We start from the raw sequence: 24,581 nt of genomic DNA on the forward strand, positions 1-24,581 counted from the left end.
ACAGCAGCTTCACCTGCTGCTGCACTCTGAGGGTTCTGTCATTGCTTTTTATTCCTAGAGATTGTTTTCAAATCTTATTTCATATGGTGCATTTCTTACACGTAATCCTGAAAGGGGTGATGCGAATTAGGCCTTGGGTATTGGAATCTGCTCCAGGAAGGTGTCAAGCAGAAGAAAGCGATAGGGTTTGATGAGATGAGGGTTGTTGATCAGTGTTGTGATGGAATCCAATTCCGTTTAGAGCCTGTGCTTGCATCGGGAGCCATGTGGTCAGCTGATGAAATTGCTGAGCTGTGTTACCGGCATTATAGGACCAGACTCCCTAAGCAGGGGAAACCAGATCCAAAGAGGGAATGGACTTCCCTGGCAGCTGTTGTCAAAGTGGAGTCTGCAACTCAAAGAGAGGTTCTTGCTAGTCCAGGGAATTTGCAGGGTAAGACTGAATTGATGAGTTGTGTGGACTGAGGGGGAAGGGGGAGAGGAGGTGCCAGTCCTTGATGCTTTTCCCTTTTTCCAAGATACATTTAAAAAACCTCAAATGTACACTGTTTCTTGTCCTGTTTCTGTCTCCACCTAAATTCTTTACTCCTTGTTACTGTAAAAGCTTTTACAGCTTCAGTCTGAATAGAGATAGTTTAGTGAAACACCATTCTTCTCAGACTGCAGCTAATGTAAACTTTGGCAAAAGTGTGTTCAGTTACTGTTGGAAAGAAGCCTAGAAAGGTCTCCATTTACTCTTCCTTGACAGATGCATTATTACAGTGTGTGTTTGTGTTAGTTTGTCATCTTTTCCCTTACTGGCACTGTGTTGGCATGCAAATTATATCCCATGCTTCTTTCTTACATGTTTGGGGAATCCTAGACCAGTGTCCCTCTGTTTAGCATATCAATCCTGTGTTAGTACTCCTGCTATGGAACATAAGAATTTTTTTCTAGCACTAATGCTTCTGCCTGATATGTTGAGTTCTCCAGCTGATGCCGTTTCCTTTCTGGAATGTCACATGGCCTTTCTCCTTGTACCTTCTGCATGAGAGCAATGCTCCTGGTGACAAGTTTGTTCAGTTAATGTTTCTCTTCTCAGTAACCAAGGAAGTTGTTGCTATGGGAACTGGAACAAAATGCATTGGCCAAAACAAAATGAGAAAAACTGGTAAGTATGGTGTAAAATCCGTGAACAGACTACCTGTGTGCTACCTTTGTTCTTGCTACTGTCATAGAGTCAATGAAAATGTCCAAGGCACTGAGCTCAGACTTGTGGACGGAAGCCAAAAGTGTAAGGGAGAACTCGCCTCAAAGAAAGGGCACCAGGCAGCCAGAACGGCTGCCCTCAAAGTCTGCTGCACTTGCTACCTTGAAGATGAAGAAACTTCTTTTTATGTGGAAGTTGTAGTTTAGGCCCTGAGTCTGCATATTTAAAAACTTCATAACTAAAAGCAAACCAAAACATAAGCAATATAAGCGTGTTTCAGTCACCTATTACACTCTGATTTTATTGTAGTGTGTTGCAAAAGATATCACTGTTGAGTTAGGGTAAGGGTGAAACCAGGTGACCTGTCAGAAAAACTTTAAGCTTCTAGAAAGAGAGGACTCCTATAATCTGGCCTTTTATTCAGGAAATAAAAGCCAATCTACAGATCCTGTTCCTTTAGATACTGCAGTAGGACAGCACTGCAGGAAGTTTGAGGGTGAGATGTGGTAAATGATTATTTACAAAGTAATTTAAATTGTGGGACATACAAGAAGAAACTTGAATGAAAAGCTTGACAAACACTTGAAACTTTCTGGGTGTTTTGCTTAAATAGTAAATCTTGATATTCTAGGATTAAGACAATCGATCAGGAAGGTTTTTGAAGGAATAAGATAATCACAGAATGTTAGGGGTTGGAAGGGACCTCAAAAGATCATCCAGTCCAATCCCTCTGCCAGAGCAGGATCATCTATACCAGATCACACAGGAATGCATCAAGGTGGGTTGTGAATACCTCCAGAGAAGGAGATAGAGAGATAGGAAGCTACTATTTATTCAATTCTAATTATTTCAGGTATTAGAAGAATTAAAATTTGGTATTTAAACAAGTCTGACTTGTCATGAGATGAAGACTTACATCTTCATTTATGTAGGCTGACCTCCTTTTGTAGCGATTGGAAGTTTAAATATTTTGCAATAAGCTAATGTGTTAAACTTTCAAATGCTAACAAGTCTGAAAAACTGTTGTCTCTCAAATTGTTCGCTTTGTTCATCTCCTTTTCAGTAATGGTGCATATTGTTCTCATTTGGTTATTGCTTTAGGAGATGTTCTGAACGACAGTCATGCTGAAATTGTGGCCAAGAGGAGCTTCCAAAGGTGAGGTGTGATGTTCACATGCTGCTATCCACTGCCTCTTGAGGTTTTTTGTTGTGATAGAAATGGTTTTGACCTATAGCTGAAATAGCCACCTTCAGATAGGAGAGTAGGTAACGTTTTTTTTTCCCCCTCGTTATTAGCAGTTTAACCTAATTTTTACACTACTAGGTGTTGCTAAGGCCCTTTCACAAGGCTTTTTTTCTTCTTCATTCTTGTAGAGACTATGAAGAAGAAGGATCTGATTTCTTGTAATGTTAATGCTAGTGTGATGTCTAGCTGTCAAGGGTAGCCTTTTTGCTGTTTCCAACATACCAGTCTTCTTGCTCACATTAGATAAGCTGGTTCAAGGAACTAAGCCAGGAGAATAGTAATGGTATTAAAATGAGTACATTTCTTACAGTTTGATGCCACTAAACCAACTCAGAGAATCAGATGAACTGCAGTGCTTGTAAAAATAGACTGGGAGGAGGAGACCTTAGGTATATGACTTCGGGAGGCAGCTAACTCCACTGAATTGAACCCCTTGTGGTCCGTTACTGAGTGCCAATGATGTGTTTGTGTTTATGGAGTCAGTTGGATCCGATTTGTCTGTAGAAGCATAACTGACTGGCCCCTCAGACATTTCATTAGGAAAGAACAGTGTACATACCATTTTTGTTGTTTTCCCATTCATCAAAAATGTAAATGTTTCATGAGAATTTTCTTAACAGGTATCTTCTCCACCAGATGTGGCTGGCAACTTCCCATCAGCAAGGCAGCATCTTTATTCCAGGAACAGAAACTGGGAAATGGAAACTCAACCCAAATACCATATTTGTTTTCTTCTGCAGTCATACCCCATGTGAGTATGCAGGAGTGAATCAGTTTTAGGGCTCCCTCTAGCACAATCTTTTCTGCCCCTTGCCTTTCTTTGGTTTGTCTTTGGTCTGGAGTGAGTGAGGCAGTAACTCAGCATTATCAGTATGCCCCCTAAGATGTACTCGACTGGTCCTCCACAGATAGATTTGGTGTTCTATCTCACTGGATGTGATTCATGGAATTCAATAAATCACAATTGCAGAATGTTAGGGGTTGGAAGGGACCTCAAAAGATCAACTAGTTCAGAAGTTCAACCCCCTGCCAGAGCAGGATCATCTAGAATAAGTCACACAGGAACGCATCCAGGTGGGTTTTGAATGTCTCCAGAAGAGGAGAGTCTACAACCTCTCTGGGCAGCCCATTCCAGTGTTTTGTCACCTTCACAGTAAAGCTTTTCCTTATGGTCATGTGGAACCTCCAGCTTGCACCCATTCCTCCTTGTCTTATCACTGGACATCTCTGAGAAGAGCCTGGTTCTGTCCTCCTGACACTCGCCCTTCACGTATTTATAAACATTGACGAGCAGTACATGACCTCATTATATAGTGGAATATTTCACCATCTCTTTAAAAAATAATGGCTACTGTTTTCTTTTCCAGAAACTGAACAGGGCTCCTGTCATATGCTGAGTGCTTTGCTTTAAACATTGTCTCTTTGCATTCAAAATTTAAGGGAAAACATTGGCATTTACCGTAATGCCAAACCCCCCCACACACACACACTACCTACCACACAGAAAACTCCAAAGTTACTAAACAAAAGGCAACAAAAAACAGGAAAAAAAACCCAAACAACCACGAAACAAAAATAAACTTCCACTACAAACAGCCAATCAAAAGCCTTTCCCCCCAGCCTTTTGTGGAATGCAATTCAACTTTTTGTTTTGTTACAGAAAATGTAGGAATGTGACTTCTTGGTGTTATCGGTTTGTTGTTTGTCTCAATGTTACCATACTTTCACTGGTGTGATCTTCAGCTGCAAGCCTGTAGCCACAGCAAAGAGCTAAGCACTCTCAAAATTTGCCTGCTCAGTGCTTCAGTAGCAAATGAGCTGCTCAGCATTTTAATGATTTTGATAGCGTTGCTGGAATATGCTGTGATCGTTTTCTTTGTTAGTGCAGTATGAGAACAGAACCTACATCAAGTTCTGTAGCAAGGATAATCTCTTAACTGCCTTTCTCTTACATGCTGGTCAGGCTTTGTTTGCTTTAAAATGGACTTCAGAATTTTGGTTTAGAGCTTGTTTAGTGATACAGATCAATATCCATCCTGATTTGATAGCTTATTCTTTAATTATTCTTTTGAGGTTTGTATTGCTTAGTTGATTAAACTAGTTTTATTGTGAGTCATCTAATTTCCTTGTAGTCTGTCAAATGACTTTGACACTATTTGCTTTATAATTTTGGGTTTAAATTTTGCTTTTTAAAATTATTTTTTAGGTAGAATGCAAAACTTGGAATTATATCGGCTCAGATTTCAGTGAAGTCTGATTCATCATTGTACAGGGCAATGTTGTTTTCATAGTTAAATTTTCATGACTGTGCATCTGTGAAAGCTAGTAGTAGTTTAATACTACTGGTGTGATGTATTCCAATAATGAGATGCATTTCCAGCCAGTTTTGATATTCTTTCTTTTGTTCTAGGTGGAGACGCTTCTATTATTCCAATTACTGAGCAAGAGAACCAGCTTTCCAAGACAGTGGCTAGAGCTGATGTAGCTGAACAATCAGCAGAGTGTAGAAGTAACCATGATCATTTGGGTGCAGGAGATAAAAGGAAATCAGAGAAAATGCCAAGTAATCATATGATCAAGAGAATGAAAACTGATGATGATGGTTATTGTCCTGTCATCACTGAAGACCTGACTGCTCAGCAAGTGTCTGTGAAACAAGAAGATGACAGTAATCCAAAGAGCTGTGAATGTTCTGCAGAGGTGCCAGCAGCTGATGAAGAGGCTGGCTTAGCAAGAGAAAAGGTAGTAGATGTTTATAGAACTGGAGCAAAATGTGTGCCTGGAGAGCTAGGTGATGCCAAAACACCTGGGCTGGGGTATCACTGTGTGGGATTATTACGAGTGAAGCCAGGTCGTGGTGACAGAACATGCTCCATGTCCTGCAGTGACAAACTGGCTCGCTGGAATGTCTTGGGATGTCAGGGAGCTCTGCTGATGCACTTCCTGCAGCATCCAGTGTATCTGTCAGCAGTTGTGGTGGGGAAGTGTCCATACAGCCAAGAAGCTATGCAGAGAGCAGTTATTGAAAGGTAAGTGCTCTTTTGGAAGTCAGGTAAGGAGTGTGGAGACAATGAGTTATGGAAGACAATGTCACACAAATATCAGATCTTTGCACCAAAGTAATTTGCAGAAAATCTGAATTTCTGCAAATACGCTTTTTCAGAAAATAGCCCTGTGTAGTATGGAAAAAGGTGACTATTGCTAACAGATCAAACTTGAAGATTCCCAAAAGATTTTCCATTAGATTCAGGATTCTCTTGATTGTCCCTTCACAGAACAGGCAAAAGCTGTTACCCACCTAAGTTTTTCTAGAAGCCTTCCAGCAGAAAAAGCAGCCAGAAGGACAGAAATTCAGCATAGTGAAGATTTTTAGCCTAGTGAAGTTGAACTTGCCCTCCTCATGATCTTATTTCCTCAAACCCTCAAGAAAATTTTTAGTTTATTCGGTTATCCATACTCCACAAGGTCATTCCCAATAGCTGCAAGTTCCCTTTTATACAATGGTGTTGGTGAGGAAAAGCAGTTTTTGTTTCTTGCAGGGTCATTTCTAAAATTAAGTTAAAAAGTCACCAAATCCATCTGTCCTAAAGGTGAAATGACTCCCTGTTAGTTAGTCCTTGATCAGTCATGGCAGTTGGAAAAAGTTCTTGAAGACTGGAGGAAAGCAGATGTCACTCCATTCTTGAAGAAGGGCAAGAATAAGGACTTGGGTAGCTGTAGGCTGTTCAGCCTCCTCTTGAGCCCTAGGAAGTAGGCTCTAGAAGCCATTTACAGGCAGGTGACAATCAGAAGTAGTCAGAATGGACTCACCAAGAGGAAGTCATGCTTGACCAGCTTGAATAACTTCTACGATAACGTGTCTGGCCTTGTAGGTGAGGGAGATGTGGCAGATATTGGCTACCTACACTTCAGTAAGGCTTTTGACACCACCTCTTGTAAGACCCTCACAGAGAACCTGTTAAGTACAAGCTGGATGAGCAGACAGTGAGATGGACTGAAAAGTAGCTGAACAGCTGAGTCCAGCTGATCAGAGGCTGGAGCATCTTGCCTATGGAGACAGACAGAGAGTTGGGGCTATTCAAGTCTGGAGAGGAGAAGGCTCTGAGGAGACCTTACTGTGGCCTTCCAGTATCTTAAGGGGGGCTACAAGAAAGCTGCTGAGGGACTTTTTAGGGTGTCAGGACTAGTGGTAGGACTGGGGGAAATGGAGCAAAACTAGAAGTGTGTAGATTGAGATTGGATGTTAGGAAGTTTTTCACCATGGGGGTGGTAAGACACTGGAACAGGTTGCCCTGGGTGGTGGTGGAAGCCCCATCCTTGGAGGTTTTTAGGGCCAGGCTGGATGGGGCTCTGAGCAACCTGATCTAGTGTGAGGTGTCCCTGCCCATGGCAGGGGGATTGGAACTAGATGATCCTTGAGGTTCCTTCCACCCCGACAATTCTACAATTCTATGATAAATTTCACTAAATCCGTGTGGGACCAGACTCAAAATCACTTGCACTTTTCTCTGCTTACGTTAGGTGTCAGCACATTTCACTTTTACCGGATGGTTTCCTTGCTCAGGAGGTGAAGCTGCTGCAATCGAATCTTCAGTTTGAACACAGCCGTCAGGCAATCCAGGAGGCTCAAGCTAACAGCAAAACAAAACTTGTTCCTTGTAGTGCAGGTGAGTTAAGCTGGGCTGATTGCATAACTGTATGTAAAAGTCCAAATAGAAATTAAGTGGTTTTGTTGGTTTCCTGAAATGGAACATCATTCATTATCATTCATAGAGGTGAAGTGTGACTTTTAGCAAGAGATTAATTGTTAGTAATTAATAACACTCAGCTTGGCCTCCAGTTCTGTGTAGGGAGTATTCAGTCTGAATAAATACTTGGCTGATACTGTAAAGAATTTCTAATCTAAATAAAGACTGAAAATAACAAGCAAAAGAAAAAGTTCTGAGGTCAATAAGAAAACAAAAAAAAATATCAAAAGGCTTCTTGTATCAGTTTTGTATTCTCCTTGGTAACGAGCAGAACACTCTTGCCATGCTGTGTTATGCTTGTAATTGTTCCAGAAATCTGTGAGTGCAGAAAGAATACAGAGCAGTATAGTGTAAGGGTTTAATTGACAGAGATTTTGGACATTGCATTTTTTGTCACAGTGATGAATGAACATGCAAGTCACGTTGTGATTCAGCAACATTTGGGGGAAAAAAACAGTGGAACTGCCACTGTATGTGTATGATTAAGCAGTTTCTTTAAACTTGGACATTCTCCTATTTGTGTAATTTTCTGACTTAACTGGAGCTAGAAGTTACTCTGTTACAAAGAGCTCATGATAAAATGGAATGGAAACAAAGGGTTCCTTAATGGAATTCATTACATTGGAGTTACTTATAGGTGCTAAGAAGGCAGATACTCTGATACTGTGAGACAACAAAATCCATCACTGAAAAGTGGTCTCAATTCATGTAACAAAGATGATCTGAAGCTAACTGTGACCAAATTCCTGTGTGTGCCTGTCTTTCTGAACAGTTGCTCAGGTCATTCTGTTAAGTAAAGATGGATGGTGCTTTATCACACTTTTTTGCATCTATGAATTGTGCCAGGTTGATATTTTTCTTGAAGGAGCTAAAATCAGAGTAAACTCTGGACTCAGGGCTGTTTTACACTGAGTGTTGAAATACGCTCAATAGGAACATTTCAGATGGTATTTTTAAAAAGAAAAATGTGTCCTGTTTAATATTTTTACACTTGTGATAACTAGGAAGAAATGAAAGATAACATTTTCATTTTAAGTACATTTTTATCTGCTTGTCCTCTAACCAGGTGGTTTTACATATTACACACCTGGAGAGTTGAATGTTTAATACTAGTTGTGTGTGTTTAACGTTACTTGATATTGCACAGGATTTGCATGGAGTAAATACAGCATTGTACCTATCCCAGTACAAATACAATTTATACTTATGAGTATGGCAGCTGCCTCCTGCAGCTGGATCATAACACAAGTGTGATTAACATAACCAGTCTCCATAATATGCTTTATCATGTGTAGTTTTGAGCATATTGAACAGCATGATGGTATCATGAAGGAGAGAAGCTCTGAAAATTGTTTTTAGAGTTAATGCATGTGCAGCTGGTGTGCCTGTTAGGAACACAGAGAAATGGGAGAATTCAGGGAACAAAAATTGTCTCAAGGCTGTAGAAGTTAAAGGAACTGTTGTTAGGCTATGGAAGGACAGATGAGGCCTGTAAATCAGTTGTGGTTTCCTTAGCGTGCTACTGATGCTTTGCTAATTATTTATCAGTCTTTGAAATATGATGTGCAGAGCTTCAGCATTCAGAAGTTTACAGTCTAAGATGGTAATAAGGTTACCATAATGGGGGTAAAGGATAAAGTTGGTGGCATTTGTTACCTCTTCTAACAAATTATTTTGATTATTAGCTAGTAACGTTTTTCAGCTGAAGTCTACAGGTATTTGATGTGTATCAATTGTCAAGCATAGAGAGAAAGAGTATACAAAATACAATAAAATAATAGTACACAATAAGTAAGGAAAACAGAATGACTGGTGCAAGTAATGTGGGGGAGTATTTCACAGCCTGATAGGAAAAGAAGCAGGTGAACTTGGAAATTTCTTCATGTTTGTCTGGACAGGATGCACAGAAAAAAGTAGAATCTCCCTAAAAATTGGAGGGTTAATAAGATGGAGACCAGATATTTAGAGGCATGGATTCTTGCAGGATGGGATTTAAGATGAAAGCTCTGTGTCTATGCACATACTTCATTTATTTATTTGAACATAATATACCTGTTCTTTCAGGTCTGGAATCCTGACTCTAAAAAAACATGGCCCTCTTTCTAGTCTGAATTATTTTGGGATGCAGCATGTTATTGTGTGAAGACATAGACTGAAAGGAACTGTTAAGTTCTGCCTTTGTGATGGGAGCATCTCCCTTGTTCATAATCCTTTTTTCTACAGCTATCAGTTGGAGTGCAGTTCCTGAGCAACCTCTGGATGTCACTTCAGATGGCTTCCGGCAGGGAACAACAAAGAAGAGGATTGGGAGCCTTCAGAGCAGGTGTGCAAGTGTTGTGATATCTGGATGAAGACATCTTATTTGTTAGCATATATGCCTCTGTCAGCTCATGTGATGTGGAGTGGATTATCTCAGCAGAGAGAAATCTAAGAGTGGGAGAAGGATGGGAAAGTTAGGAGGAAAAGGAAGAGTCACTGTGTAAGGGAGAAAAGAGTAGTAGTGACAAAAGCTGAATGAGGGTTAAAAAGTGTATCCTATTTCTTTGTCACTGTTGATTAAAGAGAGCATGGTAGGTAGTGGCAGTGAGGGGCTATGATCAATTTGAATTAAGATATTTATTGGTAGAAGTTAGCAGAATTTTTGCTTTGTGCTTTTGGGTTGATGGCTGTGAAGGAAATGTGTGTTGCAAGTCCTCTTTTTACTTCTTTTCTGTAAGATTCGGGCTGTGACCTTGGGTGTATGATTGTTAGAAGTGTTGCTTTGAAATGTGATTTTCTGCCTTAGAGTTTGAAAGTGTGCTTGTAAACATCTGCAGGGAAATTTCTAGTTCTGTTTTACAGTTTGTTCACTTAAGGTGAGGTGAGCAAAATTATCATTGGTCTGGGGAAGTTCAGGTTGACAGCTGAGGTCATGTTTTGGTTGTTGACTGCTTATACTACCAATGTGTCCGTAGTCACATTGCTCATTTTTCTCAGATGTTTTGGGAGAAAGAAGGTAATCCTGACAGTAGTAAATAAAATTCTTAGTAGAGCTTGGACAGTTCTTGTGGGGAATTCATTCACATGCTGGTGAGTTGAACATTCAGAGTTTCTTGAAGTTAAGCCTGACTTGGCTGAAGTTTATCCTGGTATATCTTAGTATTTGCAAATTTTCCCTGGAGAGAGAAGAACCAGGAACTTTGTGATTTGTGTCCAGTACTGATGTCTGGGGTATTGTTAGCACAGATGACCTGGTGAGTTAGTGTGTCTTTAGAGACAGGCTTTGTGTGCACTGTACACTGTTGGTTTTCAGTATGTGATGTGTAACGTATTCCAGAAAGATCAGACAAAGCAATCAGCCTGTTTTCTCTCAGTAGGCTTAAATTTGTTGGGTAGCATTTGTGTATCAGCTCTAAAACTTCAGAGCTGTTTGCCAGCTGCCAGTGTGCGCGAAACTGTAGGAACTTCGTGTTGAGAGGTGCTCTCTTTTTTTTTTTTTTTTTTTTTTTCTTTCCTTTTCCCCCACATATGCTCAAAATTCACTAAAAATGTTCAAAAGGTATTAGAGAGGGCCTACAAGACACTGTCATTGCAAAGGTCTCCTTTCCTTAGGAAATCAGGATTAAAAATTATGTCAAGAAATAAGTAAACTGTTTACACTTTCATAATAAATGGTCACAAAAGGAACTTTTATCATTAAAATAGGGAATTTATAACCTTGTTGAGGGGGATGTGTTTAGTAATAAAGAAGACTTGTGTTTCTACCATGTTTTTATTCCCTCAAGAAATCTCAGGATGATTGGTGGGGGGTGGTGTTTGAGGTTTTTCCCCACCTCAATGTGCTAGATAACACTAAATATCAAGGAAAGTAAAGATGACTGATTAAAAGGAATTGGTAAGTGGAGATCTAATATATTCATTTGTTAATGCTTGATTAACTAAACCACCAAAAACTACAATATGAACCTTTGACAGATTAATACTAAGATGAAATTTTACATCATCTTTGCATTCTACTTTTTGAGTTTTTAACATATTAGCAAAATAGGAAGGGGGTTTTGATTGGTGTTTTTTTTTCAGTGCTTCTGAAGAATCAGCTTGCCCATATTGTTGAACTGAACCAGTCACCGTGAAGAGAAGTGAATTTAATAGAGAAGATAGCTGTGGCTTTCAAAAACAAACAGCTTTTCTGACCTCTTTGGGAGAAGAGAAGGGCTGAAAGCTGACAGGGATGCATATGATATCTTCAAAAGATTTTTGAGATGTCATTTCACTTTATTTCTCAATGAGCCTATTAGCATTCAGCTGTGCTGCAGCTGTCGTTGCATGTGTCACTGTTGTGAAAAGGACAGCATTGTTCCAGATATTTCTGCTGGTTCTTTTATTTGTTCTGAATAATACAAAGTAATACAAAATTTGCCAGTTTGAACAAACCTTGGAAGCTTTCTCTGCTTGTTTGATCGGTTCTGGGACTGGGCTGAACGTGCTGTAGTTTGAGCTGATGGTGGTGCAACCCCACACAGATAACAATGTGGGGACATTAAAGCGTTTGCTCTGCAAACTGACAGAGTGCTGGCTGGGACAATGGTGGCAATTCTGCTCTTTGTTAATATAACATATTAAACAGGGAAGGGCAGGTGGGCAGCTCAGATGGGGTAGGAAAAGTTAAATTGAGAACACCTTTGTACATTCTTTTATTTCTAATTTTTCTCCATCAGATCCAAGATCTGTAAAGTGGAGCTCTTCCATGTGTTCCAAAAGCTGGTGGCAAGTATTTCACAAGAGGATCTACCAGACACTCTCCGGTAAAGACATTTTCATTACATTTAGAAGAGTGCATGTATCTTAATGGAACTCAAGAATCTCATGAATCTCTCTTTAGATAACTTCCTGGCTAAAATTTGATACTTGAAAGCTATGGCATGTGTTTGATGGGTTAGGAAGACTCTCTTTTTGGCTTTTTTAACCATCTTCTTGGTGAAATAGCTGTCACATCTCTTTTGTTGACAGAAGAAATTGCAGGTGGTTGGTTTGCTTGGAGTTAGGGTAACAGTTTTGGGCAGCTCATCTCATCTGAAGGCTTACTGCTTCTCAAGAGTAAATTCTGTTCCTGATCAATGGAGCCTTATCCTTCTGTTATACTAGATCAGCTTCTGTTGGGCATCTCTGTAAGCCTCTTCAACTTGCTGCCTTGGCAGAAAAATCAACTCTCTTTTATTTTTTGGTGTGAGTTATAGTGATCTTGTCTGAAAGTGCAGTGGACATGCAGAAGGAGAAGTGAAGAGAGAGATGAAAGGAGAAAATACTATCTTTTTGAAAATGTTAGATTAGCTCCCTGCAGCACTGTGCTTTTGGTGTGTTCAAACTCCCCTATCCTAAAACTGTCATGGAGTTACTGATATCTGGTTGGTGTTTATTAATTCTATCAAATGCCACTTCCTAATTTCACAAGAAGGAAAAGTTTGAGATAAACAAAGTTTACATATTTTTTCATCTAAATGTATGGTAGAGTCAGAGCTAGTGAGGTGAGATAATGTGCAGGGCTATTTCTGCAGTGTGTGTATTACATAGATGGAGACTTTATGGAAAAGAGGCTTTTGTCTGAAGAAGCTATACTTGGAGGTTTCTTCTACATTATTAGAAACAGGTTTGGTTTATCAGGCTGGAGTTTCTTGCAGTCATCTTCCAATCAAGCATTGCATTGCATGCATTAAGTATTTGGTGGTATTCTAGCCTGAACAGCTACCACAGAGCAGGGCATAGCTTCATATATACAGAAGCTTCTCTCTCACTTGGGCTTAGAGAAGGTTCAAAATCCATTGCCTTGGAAGGTTCATGTTGTTTTAGATACGATTTTACCAGCACTGGGATGCAGTTATACCAGCTGTTGGTCTGCTTTAAGTGCTTGTAGCTGATGATGGGGATGGCCCTGCAGCAGTCTCTGCTGCTACTGGCTACAGATTCCTGTTTTCTCCCTTGTATCAGTAGCACTTCTCCAAACTTAGGGTGACCAAATTTAACTAGCTAATGTGGCAGAAATTATTTCCTTGCCTTCTCTGTTTTCTGTTGGACTAATGAGCTGAACTGGCTCATAGAAAGCTAAGAAAGATAGTCAAACCCATGCAAGGGAAGTAGGAGGTAAGTGTGTTTGGAAGCAGGGGAAATAGGCCATTTCTGTCTTTCATGGTGCTAAGACATTAGATGAGATAAATTTAGCCAAAATCAGCACACTCTGGATCTTTAATTATCAGCTCTTATCTGTAGAAGCATCCTATAACTATTTCAAAGTTTTGATGTTGTTGTCTGAAAAACAGATTTTCACGCAGTGTGCAACAGCCAGTATACACAGAGAGCTCAAAGACTGATCTAGTAATAAAGTTTGGATGCTAAGGAGTCACCCATAAGGCTTGCACACCTCCCCAAAATTTCCCACATGCTGTATACAATTTCCTATCACCAAACTACCTGATTTGCTTTACAGCTTCTTCACCTTAAATTAAAACATGTACCAAATTGATAGCACATGCTCTGAGAGGGGTGGTCTTGCAGTAAGGGGCTTCTCAGCTCAAGGCTGTGCTTTAGTATTGTGATGATATGCTAAATGAGTAAAGTTCACTTACTAGGAACATAAGTTGTAACAGTTTTACATCTGCAGGGTTCAGTGATAAATGTTTCTTCTGATGACAAGCTCTTGTTTCATTAGGTTCTGATGTCCTTGGTGTCTTTTTACAGCCTTTTGTTTTACTTGGATGGGACCTTCCAGCACAGGCTAGGCATCATCAGTCTGTCAGCAGCTCTTTAAGGACATAGCTCCTAGCAAGTGAAGCTTGCCCTGATGAGTGCAGTATATTTAACGTAACGTCCCTGTCACGTCAGCATTTATTCAAACAGTTCCACTTGGATAACAATATCAACATGAGCCATGCCATTGCTGAAACGGTTTAAACTGATTCTGTAGGTAACAATACACCTCATTTCCTTAATTCAGCTTTAAGCATGAAATTATTAGCCTCTTTTGGGTGGGAGTTTGTCCTCACTGTTTAGCCATTATAATTTCCTCAGAATGGAGCGTGAGCCAGTGCACTGTTGGGTAGGTGACTTGTTGTGTTGATCATGTGCTGCTTACATAAAGACACTTCACCTCAGGGCTTTTCTAGACTCCAGTGGCTTTGTAATTTCCGTTTGACTTTTTTTTGTCCTTAACCATTTTTCTGTCTGGGCTTCTCCTGATAAAGTCCAGCTGATCAGCAGATGTGGCTTCATATTTAGGCTGTATTTATAAGCTTTACCTATACACTAGAGGTGCAAGCTCACCAGTCAGCTTTGTCCAAATGCTTTTCTTTGAAGTCTTTGTTTTTCCTGCTCTTCACTTAAAAGGCAAAATAAATAAATGTCTTGCACTGCTGTTTGCACCTTCTTCCCTTTCCTTCCTTTTCCCTCCTTTCCTCCTTATAATCTAAATCTAAGAAATCCCAAATCTCAGATTGTTTCCTCTCAAACCCCTGTGTATTTAGCTGCTATCCCACAAATATTTGACTGTAGTGTTACATTGTCCATCAGTCTCCTTTTCCATCTTTGCCTCTAAGTTCCTGCCCTGCCTCTTCTAGATCACTTTCTGGTGTCTTGGCTCCCATCTTTTCTGTTCCATCAAGGGAGTCTTATTCTGTAGTCCTTTTAGATATCCTGAGCAACTTGTCTCCGTAGTTGTAGCGTCTCTTAGGGCAAGGATCATCCTTTACTTAAGCCTTCCTTCATCCACTCTTCCCCACTGTCAGACCTAGGATACTGGGGCAGTTAACTTTTCATGGAACTAGTATACTGATCCTGATGTTCTTCTCTTTTCTTTCCTGTGTATAAAACTGCTTCTGCTTTTTGTGCTTTCCTTTCCCTTTAATTCTAGACTTGAATTTTTGTGCCAGATTGAAGAGCCTTTTAAGTAGCCTTTTTTTGCCCCATCAAAACACCCATCATAATTATCTCAAGACTTATTTTTATATTTTTAATTACTCTATTGAGCTTCTATGTATTTTCTTCGTGATTCTTTCCCCCTCCTCCCCTCATCTTAAATGTCGTTGGAAAAAGCCACAAAGCTAATTTTCCAGTTTTCAATGAGGTTCTGAAAATCCTGTCTCCTAAGCTAGACAGGGTAATGCAGTAACAATGTTCCAAATGCTGCAAAAATTTACATTACTCTTAAAACTCGTCACTTTGTTCTGTATTTTTGTTAAGAGTGTCAGTCACAAAGTTTGTCTGCAATGACTACATTTTAGTTGAACCACTGAAAAAGATACTAACTGTGTCAGGCCAAGTGTAGCTTCCTGGGACACTATCGTTATAGATTTAGAGCAGGTTTTTAAGTACTGAAGATCTGTGAGCTTTTGCCCTCTGAGAGGTGATTCATTAATTTTGGTGTAAGAGTAATGTCTTGGCTGATGCCTTGTGCTTAGGTCAGTATTCTTCATGTGCAGTATGTCTGTAATTTCAAAAGCACATTATGGATTGAATGTAAATGTTTGACACTGGACATGGGGTTAAAAGTAAGGTTTGTTGCTGAGGAGAAACTATTGCAGCAGTGTGTTGCTTTTCTTTGCAGGCTGCCTTGCTTGTGGGCCCATTTATGCTCAGCTTTCTTTGTGGTTGAGCACATGAATGTTTTCCAGCATAATAGTGACTTGTGTAAAGCTTTTTCCAATCGTGTGATACCTTTCATACTGAAAGCTGTGGATCACCTCTCGTGTCTTTGGCATGCAGCCATCAGAATCACTCTTACCTCTTGCATAGTAGCATAGGGGTGGGATTGAAATAGTAAAGGGAAACAAAAGGAATGTGGTCAGGCAAACCCGGATAGGCTGGAGATTTAATGATCGTACTGGGTTTTGCCTGAGGCAGCAACCTGGTGTTCACTTCTGCCAAAAAAAGTCACAGATTCTTCATTACAAATTCTCAGAGCCTTAATGGCCCAACCAAAGCTGAAACAGAGTCAAATCATGTGAGGTTTTTAGGCGGATGTAATGTACTTTGAATTTGAAAACATTTTTCCTGTGTGTATGTTGAAAATGTCTTAGAATCTTAATGCGGAATTGGCGCATGAATTAAATCTGTTTGGTTTTGGTAGCTTTCTGAGGCAACTGTTTTAATCACAGAATCAGAGTGGTAGGGGTTGGAAGGGACCTCTGGACATCATCTAGCTCAACCCCTCAGCTAATACAGGTATGCCTGAATCAAGTAGCACAGGAACATGTCCAGATGGGTTTTGAAATTCTCTGGAGAAGGAGACTCTACAACCTCTCTAGGTAGCCTTTTCCAGTGCTCAAAGTGAAGTTTTTCCTTAAAGTTAAGTGAAACCTGTCTATCCTGCTTTTGCGATAGCTATGCTTTACCCTTCTTAGCTACTGCAAGTTTCCAGACAAGGATCTGTGGAATAATCTATGTTAGAAAAATCCCATGTGTCTCTTCAATTGAATCAGACTACCGGATATGAGCTGAAGAGGCCTTGGTTTGCCAGCAGACTCAGGAAAAAGAGCAACTTTTAGCAAGGAATAAATAAAGAACAGCTGGGCATTGGAGCCTTTCTCTTGGGTTAGTGGCAGGGAATATAATAATAATAAAAAAAAAAGGCATCTGTCTCTATCTGAATCTGTATTTATGTGTTATGTTGCCTCAAGTCTTCTCCTCATAACATGTTGAGTGTATGAACTTGCCATGCCACATGTGGCTGACAGACTGTTTGGCAAAGGAAGATGAAAGAGGTTAAGAAAGGAATGCAAGGAAAGGAAAGGAAAGGAAAAGAAGTCTTGATGGAATTGTCTTGGAGGCACTTGCGTTCTGATATTCTAGACCTAAATTTCCCTATTTTCAGAATCAATGGGATAATGCCCCCTGCAGTGACTAGCAGTTCTGCTGTGATTGTGGGGAGCAGGTGCTACACAAGGAAGGGGAGCAGAGCACCAAAGCTGCTCAGCATCTTTTTACTTCAGGCATAAGATAAAAAAATTTCTGCCTTGTCTCACTCTTCCCCATAATTTTATGTTATAAAAGAAAAACTGTCCTGTTTGTCCTTGTCCCCTTCCAGCCAGCAATCATACCCATTCTTCTAGTAAAACAAGGCCACCCAGTCCAGAGCACCTACCTAGTCACCTTTTCTGCTTCACTTCAGCAGTTTTTGCTGTCATGGAAGTTTTCTGTAACCTATTGTCACAGTCAAACACTGACATGCGTGTTGTTGGAGAGTGCATATGGGGCAAGATTACTGACAATGTCTAGACACAAGATCTTCAGGGCATGGCCCTCTCCAAGTCTTCTTTAGAAGCACAAGAAAATTTTACTTTGTAGTATGAAAGAGCTCATAGGGCACCAGCACGTTTTCAGATGTTTTATTGTTCTTCATTTTGTGACATTGAATCCAATGGGATAATAGAATTTTTTTTGGTGTGTATTTTCTGTCAGGATGAAGACTCTAGAAACCTACTGGAACTACAAGGAAGCTGCACTGAATTATCAGGAAGCCTGGAAAGTGCTGCGTAGCCAAGCCCTGTTGGGTTGGATCAAGAATGCCAAGGAATACCTGCAGTTTACATGAGAATACATGCAAAGATGTACATCCAGCAATGAACCCTGGTGCACAGCAGAGACACCTAGGAAAAGGTGTCCTCTAGTTCATGTGCTGTAGGGAGACAAGTGAAAAGGAAAGCAATTTAGAAAAATCTTTATTTTTTGTTGAGTTGGAGCCCGTTTTTATTGAAATACAGAAAAGGATTGCTGCAGACAAAGTTTGGAGCTGCATAAAGCAATATACCTCCAAAAGAAAGGAAGCAGTGATGTGCTGTCCTCTGTTCTCTGAGGATGTGATCTTTCAGCCGTAGTCCATTGCAACAGAAGTAATGTCAGCTGAAACTGAAGCAGTGCAATGGAAGGAAGGCTGGTATTGTAAAATTTTATTACTGCTTTTTTTCTTCTACTCTTCATACTGTTATAGTTGGTTTTGTGTTGCTGGGACAACCCTAACATATAGTAAATAATATTTTTATAACTCTTGGCTCTCCTTGTCCAAAGCCTGGTAGAATTTTCCATGTCCTCTGGCCCCATTGCTTCTAACTGGAAATACTAGTTCTGTTATAGAGTCTTCCTTCTGGGAGTCTGTCACATAAATGACTATTTATGAAATATAGCCAGAGCAGAAGAGTTCTAGGGAGAAGGCTATGTCAAATAATACCACTTATGATATCCTGTGCATCTCTCTTAACTTCAGGACTTGGCCAGATAATCCTTTCATCTGCTTTGCTTCTGTGGGCCCAAGAGAAATCTTCTAAGTTACCCGGTTCAAACCTGTCAATCCTGTGTAATTTCAGGCAAAAATTTACCAACCTTACAGTGTTTCAAGCGCTGTCTGTCCCCCTAGCTCTCCATGGTTAATTAAAAGCAGGGATGCCTTAGCCAGTTATGTCACTGTTTCCTGGCAAGTGTTCATTAATAGCTTGGCAGAGGTGGAGGTGCTTTGGGGGGTGCTGGAAGTCTCTTGCAATCTTTGCTTTTATGCTTTTTTTTGCCAGATGATACCTGCATGGCAAAACAGTCAACATTGCAAGCTGGGGGAAGCAGCAGGTTATCCTTAAACTTCCTGTACCAATTTTTGCCTTCTATGAGCTAGTCCAAGACTATGTGTGTGCGGCTAAGCACACTCCCTTTTTGTACCTTTTCTGTTGTAAACTACAGTTCATAAAACATTTGCACAAGGCAGGATGAATAAGTGGATAATTTAGAACGTGAGTAATGACTTGAGTGAGTAATGTCTTGATTTTCTGTTCTTATTATATCTTCTGTATCTTACTATAGTTTTGTATTTCAAAACGGGCACAGCAGTCCTCCAAACAGCCTCTTGCTGTTTGCAGTCGACCTGCTGAGCTGCATGTGGGACTGAGCAGTTCGTATCACATTAAAGTCTGAGAATTGATTATTGCAAATCCTTTCACTTCACACTTGAGTTGTCTTGTCAAATAAGAACAGTTCACTCTCTTTTGTTGAAGAAATATCAAAGAACATGATTCCTGTATGTGTAAGCCTGTCCTCTCAAATCCAGCACTAACATGCAGAAAGACCAGTTGTATTGGTGAGGGGGGAGAGTCACTGTATGTGTTTGTAGGGCACAGGGCACTATGCAGGATGGTGACTTGCATTAGTCATTGGAGGCTGAAAAACAGCCAGGTGCTACTGCCAATGGGTTACACAGTGAACTGCTGAGGAGAAATGGTAGCAGGTAATAGAGCAAATAGTATTCCAAAGGCAGAGTCCTGTAGTATACTTAGAAATAACTAGCAAATTTCCAGGCTCCTGAAAGCTACCTTGTCTTTCCCTGAAATCTTGCAGGAACTATACCTTAACATACCTATTTTTCCTTTGTTGATTAACAAGGACTGTAGTGAACCTGCTGACCAGACTGGAATGTTCCCATTTCCTGTCCGTCTGCAATATTAAAATGGGTTACATAAGGCTAGTTGTTCTCTGGTCTTGGCAAGAGACTAGTTTTCAGAGAAGCAGTTATATGATGTAAATTCTTTTAATTCTTTCCTAAAATTTAAGCCTGGCTGTTAGGAGAAATTGTTCTTTATAAGATTTTGCCGTGCATTTGTAAAATACTTTTGAATTGTAGGCTGCTGCCTTCTGCTACTTGTGAAGTTTACAAGTGGTTTTAGAGGTGCTGAACACTGATATTAACCTCACTTTATGGATAGATTGAGGATATATTTAAGCCTAGAGTGAGTCAATAAATACACAAGGATAAGGAAAGAGCTAAAACAAAGCAGCATTTAAAAGGCTGAAGGGCTAAGCCTGCAGGGTCTTAGCTGGATGGATTGAAAGCAAATATTTGCTGCATCTGTTCAATCCCAAGATGTCAGGAAATGCTGTGGGTAGTACCAAGAAACATCTCTAAAAATCCTAAGGGAAAAAGAGAAAAGAAATAACACAATTTCTGCTCTTAGAAGTAGCAAACCAAACTTTCATCACTGTGAGCAGATCTTTGGAAGAATTGCTCATAGAGGATAGCAGCTGGTGTTTTCCAAGCTTGTAGCTGACATTGAAAAACAGATAGGCAAGGCATAGGAAGGACAGTGAAGCACAGAGACTTTGCCACAGGGGAGTGGAGTTTTGTGTGTGTGAAATAGGGGGAATGAAGTACCCACAGTTTGTGGTTAATGAGGACAACCCAACAATTGTTTGGCAGAACATACGAGGCCACGAAGATTCTCAAGGCATGTGTACAATGCTCTGCAGAACCTATTTGTGTTACTCAGATAAGTTCTTGACTTTCCCAAACTAGTATGGGGACCAGTGGTCCCTATTTACCAGAACAAAGCAACTGTAGTTCTTATTTTGGGTGGGATGTCTTTAACAGCTCAACTGTTTCAGTCACAGAAGGCAGGGCAGACTGCTCAAAAGCAGAGCACAGAAAGAAACAAGTGGTGTTTTTGTCCAAGTACAGAAGTAAGCAATCTGGGCTGGTGGGTGCAGTTCCATGAGACCACATGCTAGTGTCCCACTACCTCTGAAAATGCAAGGGTTTGATCTTCGCATCATGCTCCCACTGCCCACTCTACACAGGCTGGAGCACTTACTGCCCTCAGTGCGTTCAGAGTAAATTAACACTATTCAAATTACTGTCTTTGTAGAACAACAAGCCTAAAACAAGGTGTAGCTTTTCAGTAGAAGTTAAATCAGTATGAGGAAAGAGCGAGCTAGGGCTGCACTGTGGAGGGCAGAAGTAAATGGAGCCAGGCTTCCTTTCACTTCTTACAAGCTATTAGCTGGATATGGAACTACACCTGAGAAAGTGCTTGAGGTGTGAGCATGGAAATAGTTACTTTAGGAAGCTGCTGTTAGTAAGAAGGAAAGAAAGGTGTTGGAGTGAAGTTGGGAACCGAGTGTAGCTGAGGAGTCTAGCAGTTCTCTCAAAGCATGACCATCCCAAGAATCTGATAATGTTGTTGTTAAGAGGGTTTCAGCAGTGGTTTTCAGGTAGATGCAAGGTAATTTTTGAGGAAAGATCATCTGAATTCATCTAGGACTAGCTTGGTGAGGGAGATGACGTTTCAAGTTAGGCAATGTAGAAGTGTTGCTGTAGGAATAGTGAGTTCTTATTTTTCTGTTCAGTCTATAAATTTAAATGCCTTCCCAGTCCTGAAGGGTTAACAGAAAGTGAAGATCATACAGGCCCCAAATGCTTTTAATAACTGGACTGCTGACAATAGTACTATTGTACTACTTAAAGGGATGCATTTCACCTGTGCATTTCAAAAGGAAATCTCTTATGTTTTATTGCCATTTTAAGTGCCTGTGCAGACGAAAAGTAAAGCTACTGCTGTAAGTTTATCCTTCCATTCTCTGGAATTACTTGTGTACCTGCGCTCCCAATAATTACAGAGGCATTAAAGAGAGTAGTTACTTTTTTTTTTTTTTTTAGAGGCTTATTAAGGGTATTCCAAAAGTCACCTTGATCATAACATTGAGAATAAAACTTCATCTTCCCTTGGTTTGTTCAGATATGTTTCCATGTTAGCATGTGATGATTAGCTTTATCTAGCAGTTTTAAGTTACCTTTCTCTCTTGATAACAGCTAGCAAAAAATTACTTCTTGATAACCACAGACAAACTGTGAAGTTTCAGCTTAAAGGAGACAGAACATTTTCCAGTAATAAAACGTGATTGAAAAAAAATCACAGATGAAACCACATTCCTTTATTCTGAGCCAAAAATTCTGCTCAGTGTAAATATTTACGTAAATGCGTGGAAAGAGGCAGGGTGGAAGGAATTCAGGATGGAAGCCATGATGGAATGTTTGCTACAGCAGTGCTCTATACATTGCAGTGCTGTTCTGAATGAAAGGCTTACTGAAAGCAGCAGCACATTTTTAGATGCAGTAAGCACATGCAGCACTGTTACTGTTGATAAGCCTCCAGAATAGTGTCAGCACTTCACAGGCTTCTCTCTTCTCAGTTTGGAGTCCTTCTGCCAGTACCTGTGAATAACTAGAGCCAATATAATTCTAGGCATACGATGACTTCATGGGAGTTTGATTTATTATGATTTAAGCCTGGAAATTACAAATTTCAACTATTCAGTTTAAAAACTAAATATTCTGAACTGCATAGCATGAAAATGAAGTAAAACTTTCATTAGGAATCTAAACTATAATTAGTATTTCCTTGCTGGTTTATGAAAGTCACAGTGATGCTATTTTTCCAACCCAGTCTTATTTTTTTAATAGTAATGCATGAACTCCAGTACTGAGCAGCTAGGTCAGTTAGGTGGTTTCACTGCCCACCCCCCATCATTCAGAGCCACAAGTGTGCCTCTGCCTGTAGGCAGAGGTAGCTCTGTAACCATGGTAAGCCCATTTGGAGAGAAGTTGAGCGCCTCACAAATAACAGCTTTTGGTTTTGTGACAAAGCCTCTCACTGTGCTGCACACGTGCTTTGGCAACAGTGCTCATAAACTGGAGGAACTGATCTTCAATTCTTTATCCTGCATGCAGCATTTCAAATTCTGCATCAACTGAGTAGACTGAGAGAACAGTTTGAAGGGGAAGAGACTTTTAAAGGTCATGTAAGTTCAACCTCCCCTGCAGGGTCCAGGGACATCATCAACTAGAGCAGGTTGCTCAGAGCCCCGGACAACCTGACCTTGAGTGTTTGCAGGGATGGGGCATCTACCACAGCTCTGAGCAACCTGGGCCGATGTTTCACCGCTTTCGGTGTGAAAAACAAACCCAAAGTGAACCACCCAACCAAAAAATCTGTCCTCATCTTTCTTACAAGCTCCTTTTAGGTACTAAAAGGTCTCCCTGGAGCCTCCTCTTTTTCAGCCTGGCCTCACAGCAGAGGTGTTCCAGCCCTCAGATCATTTTTGCAGCCTGCTCTGTACCCGCTCCAAGAACTTTGTGTCTTTCCTGTGCTGAGGACTTCAGAGCTGGATGCATTACCTCAGGTAGGGTCTCACAAGACTGGGGGGGTAGAATCCCCTTCCTCAGTCTGATGACCACACTTCTTTTTATGCATCCCTGGATACAGTTGGTTTTCTGGGCTGATTGTCAGTTCATGTCCAATTTTTCATCCATCGGTAGTCCCAAGTCCTCTGCAGGACTGCTCTATCTGTTCATTCCCCAGCCTGTATTGATACTGTGGGCTGCCCTGACCCAGGTGCAGGACCTTGCACTTGACTTTGTTGAACCTCATGAGGCTCACGTGGGCCCTCTCCTTGAGCTTGTCTAGGTGCTATTGTTTTAACTCTTTAATTATTTTTCTCTGCAATAACTCATGTACAAATTATACCTTCCATTTCTCCAGCTTTCTGGTCTCCTATTTGTATCATTCCTTCTCCTGGGTGCCCTTTACTTATGTGCTATGTGCTTGTCACCTAGGTCCTGCTTTCCAAAGCCCATGTATTTACTTCTCTGTTGACAGTCCATGGCAGGCATTACTCTTCTGATGAGATCTAGTAGCTCTGAAACTCTTGGGTTTGGAACCTACAGATAGATCTTTGTTTCTTCCTTGTACCATCATCCAGATGTTAAAGGTTCAGAAGCTGTACAGTGTCTAGTCAATAATATAAGCAGCTGTGTAGAGTCATAGAAATCATAGAACTATTTCTGCTGGGAAAAACCTCTAAGATCATCGAGTCCCAACGGTCAACCTAAGACCACCAGTCCTGAAGTGCCACGTCCAAAGTTCTTGAACATCTCCAGGGATGGTGACTCAAACACCTCCCTGTGCAGCCTGGCCACTCTTTCAGTAAAGAAATTTTTTTTCATATCCAACCTAAACCTCCCTGCACAATTTGAGGCCATTTCCTCTTGTTCCATTGCCTGATACTAGGGAGAAGAGAATAACCCTCACCTCACTACAACCTCCTTTAAAATAGTTGTAGAGAGCAATGAGGTCCCCCCTCAGCCTCCTCCACACTAAACAATCCCAGTTCCTTCAGCTGCTCCTTGTAAGACCTGTTTGCCAGACTCCTCCTCAGCTTCTTTGCCCTTTTCTGGACACACTCCAGCAACTCAATGTCCTTGTAGTCAGGGGCCAAAACTGAGCACCGGATTTGAGGTGTGGCCTCACCACTGCTGAGTAGAGAGGCATACTCATTTCCCTGATTTATTTTTCATACAGGCTAGAATACTGTTGGCCTTCTTGACCACCTGAGCATGCTGCTGGCTCATGTTCAGATGGCTGTCTACCAGCATCCACAAGTCCTTTTCTGCCAGGCAGCTTTTCAGCCACACTGCCCCAAACCTGTAGCATTGCATGGGGCTGTTGTGACCCAAGCAGGACCTTACACTTGGTCTTTTTATAAACCTAAAACATCATAATGTAACTTTCTGGCCAAAGTTAAGGTAAACAAATGACAGCACTGCCTCTTTGTGACAGGAATT

At 40.7% G+C, this 24,581-nt stretch overlaps 1 protein-coding gene across 1 annotated transcript; it reads left to right on the forward strand.

Moving 5' to 3' along the window:
• Window positions 1-264: 264 nt before the first annotated feature.
• On the forward strand, window positions 265-17,752 carry ADAT1 (adenosine deaminase tRNA specific 1). The gene is made up of 9 exons (XM_054389739.1): window positions 265-433; window positions 1,082-1,150; window positions 2,291-2,345; window positions 3,056-3,186; window positions 4,846-5,464; window positions 6,957-7,102; window positions 9,407-9,506; window positions 11,881-11,967; window positions 17,609-17,752. Exons 1-9 carry the CDS (start codon window positions 265-267, stop codon window positions 17,739-17,741), a joined length of 1,509 nt encoding a protein of 502 aa, XP_054245714.1. The 3' UTR covers window positions 17,742-17,752.
• Window positions 17,753-24,581: the final 6,829 nt, after the last annotated feature.

This window comes from Indicator indicator, chromosome 19 (genome assembly GCF_027791375.1).
Source record: "Indicator indicator isolate 239-I01 chromosome 19, UM_Iind_1.1, whole genome shotgun sequence".
Classification (NCBI taxonomy): Eukaryota; Metazoa; Chordata; class Aves; order Piciformes; family Indicatoridae; genus Indicator; species Indicator indicator.